Consider the following 9332-nt stretch of genomic DNA (forward strand, 5'->3'; position numbering starts at 1 on the left):
CTCCTTCCCCCTCTCCACTCGCGTCCGACCTCATCTGTAACGACGCGGATCCACGAGTTGTTCCTTCTCCTACCTCCTTTTCTTAGCGACGACAACAGTTTGCAGGGGAGGGGGCAGTGGCCAAGGTACTGCAGGCAGGATTGGTAGAGACGGAAACTAAGATCTCTAAGAGTACCCACGCGCACCCACCCACAATGAAGAAATCGACCTCGAACGCGAATGCCTTAGTATCCGTGTGCGGGCATGATAGCCCGCAGGTATTTTGTGTGGTTTGCGGCACCGTCAGGGCTGATCTTGTCCTCCGAAAGTCAGGCCTCAAGTGCCCAAGCTGTGTAGGAAGGTCAGCAAATAAGCGCTACCTGAACTTGCAGAAGAAACAAGCAGCGCAAATCGCCCAACTGCTCCCGGCAATGAAATCGAGGGGCGGCGTAGACACCAGTTCCCCCGTGCAAGCCGGCGACGGCCCCTACCGCTCCCAGCACGGGTTCAGCTCTGCGTCCTCGTCACTACAGCCACCCATGGAGGAGTCCAGCTGCACCACTGTAAGGTCCACAGAGCACGACAGCAGTTTGCACCCTATCGAGGAGTACATCAGCTGCACCTCAGTGTATCGCGCTGTCATGGAGCAGACATGCCACCCCGATGAGAAAGATCTCAGCACTGGTGAGGGCGGCAGCACCGATGCGCAGAGGCTCATGAGCGGTCTTGGTGGCTGCACCAGATCCCGATCCGAGACTCCCAAGGGTCATCAGGATAGCACCTTCGTGTCCTGCTCACATACCAGCGTCTCCTCAGCTGCTGCCGGCGGTGCTGCTGGGGAGGTGCGCCAGACACCCCCGCCCCTTGTGACTCAACGACAAGAAGCTAGTAGCGGGCAACAGGGCAAGTCCGAATCAGCGAAGAACGGCAGCAGCGGTGCCGTCATGTCACTGCCCTATCAAGGCGCTTTCAGCACCTCTCCAACGTCGGCACGCGACAAGGGCCCAGAGAAGGTGCTTAACGGTTGTTCTCCGCCGCTTCGCAGCAAGGGGGTCCCATCGCGCCTGCCGCCCCGCAACGGGTCTTGCGTGAAGAGCGTGTCCACTCTGCCACCGTCCCTGGCCTGCCCGACTAAGTCATTACTGGTGAAGGCAACTGCAAAGCCGAACGGGAAGGCAACGACGAACTCCTCGCCGAACGGTGCGACTGCGTCATCGCCGTCATCCGTTATCAAGACGGCAACTGTCACGGTGTGCTGCCTTGAGGAGGAGATGTCTGAGTGCTGCAACGTCGTGCTTCAAGCTGACGGCCAGCTGCCCATCGAGTCCACCGCCGATCAGTACCCCTCGCACCTCAGTACACCACGCGACAGCAGTGCCGAATCATTGACGATAGATCTTTCCCAACCCACCGCGCATGTTCCGCAGATGACATGCAGGGAGAGGCAGAGCACCTGCAGTTTGTCACCGGCAATGACCCCCGACCGGAACTTCAATCTGCAAGCGCCACGAGCAGGCAGCCATGGCACCTCTGTCGCATCTTCGCTAGTTAGCCACAGCGCTGTGTCACAACTGCCAGCTCTGCAGTTGCCCGGGGACGGCAGCGTGGGGACGTACACCCGACGTGATTCCCACATTGCAACGCAGACCTCGAGTGCAGCCACATTGTCCGTGGCCACACTGACGCGCCTGTCAGGGCAGAACGGTGATGAGGATGGGGACGCCCATACGGAAACGTCGTTGCTGAGTCGTATGCCAAGAGCTTTAGGAGCTAACGCCGCTGCAGGCGACACTACTCTTGACAGATCTCGGTGCGGCGAGCGAGACAGCCGAGACGGCTCCTCCAGCGACTCGGAGTTGTCCTCGTCGAACGTGTCCTTTATTTCCTCCGCCAGTGCGCCAGCATCACCGTTAATGAGGTACTCAGAATCGCAAGACGTCGCCCCCGGGAAGGAGGAGGTAGCTGCTAAAGGAGTTGGCGCGAAGAAGGCGCACCGAAGTGGCGCCAACGCCGTCAGCGCGTCTCTCACCCAGGGCACGAAGAAGCAGACGAAAACGATGAAGGCGAATCGCATACCTTCACTCACTGGCAACATTGATTCGTTGTGCATAAAGGTCGAGCTCGTGGTGCCACCGTCGCGGAACGCTCCAGAGACGTCAACGTCTACCTCTGGTGGCGGTGATGGTCCATTGCCGACCAGAATGGGCGGCACTGCTACCACTGACCCAAGCACCCGCCCCGACTCGTTACGCAGTGGCTCCTTACGGACAAGCGACGGCTACCAGCGGCAGGTGTGCGCCGGCGGGCAGTCGGGAGGCTTCAGAGTGACGCGGCACACTCGCCTGACCAGCGGCAGTGCTGACGCGCTCACCCCGGCGAGCGGCGCCGCGTCTGGCACATCCACCACGGCGCGTCTACGCAGCCAAAATCAGCGCGGGAGTGAAAACGACGCCGTCGACACTGGCGCGCTAGAGGTGAAGAGGCTCACCTACAAACTTCTTGTCTGCGACCGTGACAGCGGTGAGGTTCTCCTGGCACAGGAGCGCGGCCTCTACCCCAGCATCATACCAGCTCTTGAGCGGGTGAAAATGGTTGGGGGCCGGGAACTTCCCGCCGTACCAATGAAGCGGCTCCCAAGTGTGCGCTTCGCCACGGAGGCGTTCACAGAGGAGCGCCGGGTAGAGGTGGAGGTGTTCCTCCAGGCTGTCACGCTGAGCCCCTTTTATATTCGCCACCCAGACGTGGTGAAACTGCTCGGGCTGGAGCCGTTTGTGGCTGGTGTGCACCCAGTCGCAGCGACCGGTGCCGCTGCAGCGAGAGGCAGTCGTGATAGCGGAACTGGTAGACATCGACCTAGCAAATCAGCGGGCACCACGAGCACCGGAGCGTCACCGACGAAAGAAAGTGCGCTCGGTAGCGGTGCGGAGGCGCGGGGGGGAGCAGGCGCTGCTGGGGACCCGAAGCGGCCTCATCGCCGCTCAAGAGATGACAGAGTCGACGCTGGCGCAAACGCGGGCAGTGGCACGGGTGAGCCGGGTGTTCCCTACCTCAGCACAGACGCCCTCGAGCCTTATCGCGGCTTGAATACCGGGGGTTATGGCAAGGACGCCGCTGCTCGCGAAGGCTTCCACCGAGCGGAGAGCTGTTCCAGTCTGCAGACTTCCCGTTCCTCCGTCGTGCGGCGGAACAAGCTGGACGAGGTGACCATGGAGGACCTCGAGCACATCCAGCTCGGCAATCTCATCGGCCGCGGCACTTTCGGCTCTGTCTACATGGGACTCCTGCAAACTCGCCGTGGTTCGCTGATGGTAGCTGTGAAGGTGATGCGAGTCGGTGAGGCGGTGGGGACGGAGGAGATGGAGGGTCTTCAGCGCGAGCTGGACGTGCTGTGCGCCACTCGGCACAAAAACATCATCCGTTTCCTGGGCAGCTCGCTGAACACGACGACGCGGGACCTGAGCATCTTCACGGAGTACGTGGAGTGCGGCACTATCCGCTCCCTCGTCGAGCGCTTTGGGGCCTTGACAATGCTAGCGATTCAGCAATACATGCACCAGATACTGAGCGGCCTGCAGTACCTGCACAGCCTCTCAATCGCGCACCGTGACATTAAGGGTGAGAACATCCTTGTCACCAAGAACGGTCGCGTCAAGCTCTCTGACTTTGGCAGTAGTACCGGTGCACCGTGCGAGGTGGCGACCGACTCCACTGGTGCTGCTGTGACGCCCTCCACGAAGAGCAGCAGCGGTGAGGGTGCGGGAGACGGTCTCCCGGTCGGCTCACCGCAGTACATGGCTCCGGAGGTGATTCAAGGAACGGTGAAGTCCGTTACCGCGGCCGACATCTGGTCGCTCGGCTGCGTTGGAATCGAGATGCTCGATCGGCCCATCTGGCGGGAGAGCGCTAGCGCAAACCCCTTCGTTTTTCTCTACCGCATCAGCCGCTGCGGGACGCCCCCGCACGGGTTGCCCACGGACGACGAGCTCGCTGCTCTCAAGGCGGAAGGGAGGACGACGGAGTACAATGGCTTCTCGCTGTACCTGGATTTTCTCAAGAGCTGCTTGCAGGTCGACCCGGCGCAGCGCCCGTCCGCGTCGGGGCTGCTCAAGCACTCCTTCTTGACTTACCCATACTCGAAGCACCTCCGCTGGCTACCACCGTCGCGGCCGTCCGCTGTCAAATCCTCATGAGTGTGGAAACGGTTCGACGGGGACGCATCGGTGTGCGTGCACATTTGCAGGTGGCCGCGCTCGCTTTCTTTCTTCTCTATTGTTGTGTTCTCTTTCGTCTATGCGTTATTGGCGGCCGTGTGCGCCGCTCCGTCTCGGTTCGGCTTTTTGTGCTCTTCGCGTCCCCGCCGTCCTCTCACCCCATCCAATGCGCGTCTTTACTCCTTTGTTTTACTGCCATTTTGTGTGCTTGCCTGCTCGTCAGCTCGCGCTCTTCAATTCCCCTCCCTCCCCCACCTTTCCCGTTCTCTCTCTCGCTTGCTTGCTTGCTTATGCACATGGATATGTGCACCTCTGTCTGTCTGTCTGTCTGTGTGTCTGTGTGCGTGTGTAGTTTGTGTGCGTGTGCGTGTAGTCTGTTTCACCCGAGGGCTAAAATGTTCCTCTTTTACTCCTTGCCCACCCCTTGTGTGGATGTGTACCCGTGCTTCCCTCTCTCGTTCTCGAGTCTCTCAAAACGTTGTTGCGTGTCTCTGTCGTGGAAAGGCATCATCCTCCGCCCCCCCCTTTTCGTGCTCGACGCAGTTTCGAGCGCGATGAGCGGCAGGAGCGTGTGGCAAATGTAATGCTGCTGCTCTCGAGGACCTGGCGAATCATGGAGGTGGTGCCACGGCACAGTGTGGATATGTCCACCGCAGTATCTGCGACCTCGTTTCTCTCCAGGTCTTCTCATCACTCTCCCCTTCCCCCACCCGTCGAGTGCCCTCATGTGTTCCTCTCATCATCTCCTCCCCCTCCTCTTCCCCCTTGCTTGCACCCGTTGCAGGCTGTTTCCTTCAGCTCTCTACCCCACACAGCGGTGTTGTACGCCCCCTGCCTCACGAGCGGAAGATACAAAGTGAATTTCCAACGTTGAGAGGGCCCTGTGCAGCTGTAGTTCACCCGGACGCACAGGACTCGCAAGGAGCAGACAAGCCTATTCCGTGTAATACACCGGTCAATCGACAGCGCGCGACGACGACTGCTCGACCCAACAGCGAACCGCCTCCCTCCTGCCCCACCGCCGCTTTTATTTGCTTTTACGACTTGCGCTCACTCTCGATTTCTCTCTCCTCACGCAGCTGTCCACAGGCCCCCCTCCTCAGCACACACGGGACCCCGAGGAGGCGCGGCTGGGGGAGGGGTGACGTACACACTGAGGGGATACCCAACGGATGTCGCCTCCTCACGCGATCTTTCGCCCCCCTTTTTATTTGACCGCAGACTCCCTCAAAGATGAAGAGCCGCGCACGCAAGCCGCTCGCGGAGGCGACAAGGAGGGCCGCGCAACCGTCGTACCAAAGTGAGGACGCGTGCGAGGCTGATTTCTCGCATCACTCGTCCGGCGCTGTCCCGATGCCGGTGCACGCCGTGGATGTGGATCACGATGATGACACGGTTGGCACAAGCAGTGGGGGCAACACCGAGTATATTATGCGGGGTGGTACGGCCGCACCTGGGGATGATGCGACAAATAAGCGCGACGCGAAGGTCACCACTAATCAGGCGGGCGTGCTGTGGCAACGCTGCCTTCGGCTCTGTTGCGTGGCTTCTCGCCATATATTTCATCCCTGCGTTGGCTTGGCCGGAGAGAAAGACAGGCGTGCGAGTACCCCCGGTGGGGAGGGCGACAATCGTGGCTCGCTTAAGACGCCGCAGCGCCTTCGTCGGTTACGCGCAGGTTCGGTTCTGCGTCTTCTCGCATGCTTTACCGCTGGGCTCATTGTTGTAATGTTTCTTGCCATGAGGGGTGAAGAGATCGTTGACATGAGCCAGCAGAATGCGATGCAGGTGGGCTTTTGGGGGCAGCCGTTGTTGGACTGCCAGTGCGCCAGCAAGGAGCTTATCGCGGAAGCGGAGCAGCTTGGCTCAAAGCTGGCTGAGTCGGAGACGACGACGACTACTCTTGGTGGTGGTGGAAATAGCGGCCACGGCGTTGCGCAGCGCGAGCCGCGCCGGCTGGTGGAGACCCTTGCCGCGGTTAAGCGTTGGTTTCATGCGATGGTATTCGGCTCCGCGCGACCCACGAAAGTGGGTTGCGTAGGGCGCAATCCGCTATCGTATACTTTCCTGCACCGAGAGGCAGTGCCGTGGATGACCATCACTGCTGCTGCTCACCGAACAAAGAAGGAATGGTCTGCCGACCCACGCGGTCGCGAATCTCTCTTGCCTTTCCCAGTGCCCTCTTCCGCAGAGGAGCGAGGGCGTCTTTGGCAGGAGCTACAGGCAGACCCCACACGGATTGGCCCTGGCGGCGCTACTGAGGAGATCAGTGTTGCCGTCAGTGGCAACTGGGGTGACTTCCGGAGCTACCTGTGCGGTGATATTCCGAATGTGACGCCCGATGCGGAGTATTACCTGGACCCGGTGCGCGTGTCACTGCTCGACCACATGAACGGGGGGAAACAGGGGCGCCCTGCACCGTCGGTCTGTGACGGCTGTGCTTTTCACTGTGTGCATCCACGCCTCGTGCGAGGCAGCTGTGCGGGCCGGACTGGCGTTGAGAGTGATGCCAGTGCGGAGAGCTGCGACAGTGGGGATGCGGCGATTTCGTGGGCGGTTTCTCTTGAGGACGTGGATGCTGGACTTGTCCATGTCCCCTCTGGCAGTGGTGAGAGCGTGGAAGTGACACGTAATGACCTCTTCACTTGCAAGTTGCTGAATCGCAAGAAGGGCAGGGGTACCGGCGGATGGGTGAACCGCTACAGCCAGGACCCCACGAACCACCACCTGCTGTTATCCGTCGATGTGTGGCTGACCCACTTTGACAACGGACTACCGCTGTTCTTTGCCAATGACATGCGTGCCTCGCAGCAGGGGTCCGCTGACGGCGGTAACGTGTCCATCAAGCGCCTCATGCCGGTGCACACGGGCTTTGTTCACGGCGAGTCACTGCAGTCAATTCCGTTCTATTCGCTCCAGACGACGTACTGGCTGCAGTACGATTCTGTGTACCTGCAGAGCGTGGTAAGGCGACTGGATCAGGTACCTTTGATGCCGACGGCATCCGGTGAACGGGCCCCGGCACCCACCCGCTTCGGGACATGGACAATGACGAGCATACAGTTGCGCGACTTCCAGCTGGTGGTGTACTTCAATCAGTTGCGCCGTCGGCTGCTGCGTGGTGAAGGAGCGGACGCGTTCATCGCGCTGACAGCACGCGACGCGCCAGCAGTGCTGCCGTGGGCGTCGGTGAGGGCGGCGGATAAAGGGTCTGCATCACGTGCGATGGCGACCGGGGAGCTGGCACGACTCGGCTTTGAGGTGCTGCATGGTGCGAACCCGATGATGCTGCCGATGTACGGAGATGACATGCGCTCACCGCTGCAGCCGGTTGCGTGGCGCCCGCAGACGTCGGCGGAGTGGTCTGGACGTGCGGCTGTAGGCAAAGACGCGCGGTCGCCTCCTCGTATCCGAGCAATTGCGGTGATGATTAGTAATTGTCGTCATAACCGCATGAAGTGGCTGTCTGAGCTCTGCCGTTACTACCCAGTGCATAACTACGGCCGATGCGTAATTCCGAAGCCGACTCCGCTGCCGGGGGACGCGGTGCCGACACCGGGTATTCCGCAGTGTGCCAGGATGTCCATTCCGTCTGAGTGCTGGCGGGGCGCTATCCAGAAGCGGCACAATGATGCACTGGAGTCGATAAGGATGGCGAACGAGAGCCTCCGGCGCGGCAAGACGACTGCGCACAAGATGCTGCACTCCGCTAAGGACTACGGTGTGCGATGTGTGTTCCGCAAGTACCGATACGCGTTACCCTTTGAGAACAGCTTCGAGGACGACTACGTGACAGAGAAGGTGTACAACGCGCTGCTGTCCGGAGCTCTGCCGCTGTACATTGGTGCGATGAACATCGCAGACTTCGTGCCGAGTGTCTTGCGGAGGTCTGGTGACGAGGCTGAGCAGTTTCGCGGTCTCTCTGTCGTTCCGGTGCTGCAGATGTTTCCTCTGCTCAACGAGACGGCGTGGCGCCGGGAGGCGAACAGCGTGTTGGAGTCGCAGGAAAGGGACGAGGTGATGACGCGGCAGGTGCTGCGCACGCATGCCGCGGTGCTGCGGGCGCAAGCGTCCAAGATAGCGAAGGTTGTCGAGGGCGACGGTGCCGCGGCTAAGAAGTACGCGAGCGCAATGGCTTCTGCATCGGCTGTAGCGTCTGGCCTGGAGATGGCCGTGCAGGCGTCGCGCCACGTCTCCCAGCACCACTACATGCTGTACACCGATGCCACCTATTCGACAGAGACCGTGTTGCTGAGGAAGAAGTACGGCGAGCCTGCAGAGGCGAATGCGACATGGGCCGATGGCGCGTTGAGTAGCGATAGCACATCTGCAGAGCGCGCGTTTTCGAATCCAGCCGGGACTTGGCCGCCGTTATTGGCCGAGGCAAAGGCCAATGCGACGGATGCCGCCGACAGAGCCGGTCATGTGGCCGATGGTGATAATATCGGTGCGGTGGTGCCCTTGCCGGATGACCCCTCTGCGTACTTTTTGGGCTACGGCCAGTGCAGCTACCTACAGCACGTGCACAGTGATGCGCGTGATGCCATCAGTGATGGTGCGGTGCCGAAGAGCCACTATACGGGGACACGTGAGCAACTTGCGTTGAGAACGAGCTGGTCGCTGACGCCCAACACCGCTCAGGGCTTCTTGAAGGAAGCGGCTGAGAGTCGAGCGCGCAACGCGACGCTTGCGAAGACGAGGCGGCGTGCAGTGGAGGTGTTCCCTGAGCTGAGTGGTGATGATGCGATAGCGAAGCGCAGGCTTCGCTCAATGCCTCGTCAAGCGCATGGCGACGCGTACTCGCGGCACTTCAACCGTGTTGATGTGCCGCCCGCAGCAGCGTACGAGCGCGAGCTCTCTGCAACTGCGGTGCCCGGTGGCGCCCCCCCACCGCCGATGAATGGATTCGCACAGCTCGCTGCGTACCTGCGTGCCCTTGACGAGAACCCAGATTTGATCGACGAGGCAGGGTACTTTGACTGGTGGCGTGCGGAGCAGATGGACGACCTCGGCGACGCCTTCTTGAGCGCCTTGTACCGGGAGAACCCGCTGTGCTCGATATGCGCAGCTGCACTAGAGAAGAAGGCGGCGCAGAAGGGAGGCACCGCAACCGGACCGACGCACGACAGGAGCGCTGCTTGA

At 60.8% G+C, this 9332-nt stretch overlaps 2 protein-coding genes across 2 annotated transcripts; both read left to right on the forward strand.

The window, feature by feature from the left end:
- Positions 1 to 194: 194 nt before the first annotated feature.
- LPMP_070940 (protein kinase, putative) lies at positions 195 to 4169 on the forward strand (the record flags this gene model as incomplete). The annotated part of the gene is made up of 1 exon (XM_010705799.1): positions 195 to 4169. One exon carries the CDS (start codon positions 195 to 197, stop codon positions 4167 to 4169), a length of 3975 nt encoding a protein of 1324 aa, XP_010704101.1.
- A 1254-nt stretch (positions 4170 to 5423) lies between these two features.
- Positions 5424 to 9332, forward strand: LPMP_070950 (glycosyl transferase, putative; the record flags this gene model as incomplete). Its single annotated transcript, XM_010705800.1, has 1 exon — positions 5424 to 9332. One exon carries the CDS (start codon positions 5424 to 5426, stop codon positions 9330 to 9332), a length of 3909 nt encoding a protein of 1302 aa, XP_010704102.1.

Source organism: Leishmania panamensis (assembly GCF_000755165.1).
Source record: "Leishmania panamensis strain MHOM/PA/94/PSC-1 chromosome 7 sequence".
NCBI lineage: Eukaryota > Euglenozoa > Kinetoplastea > Trypanosomatida > Trypanosomatidae > Leishmania > Leishmania panamensis.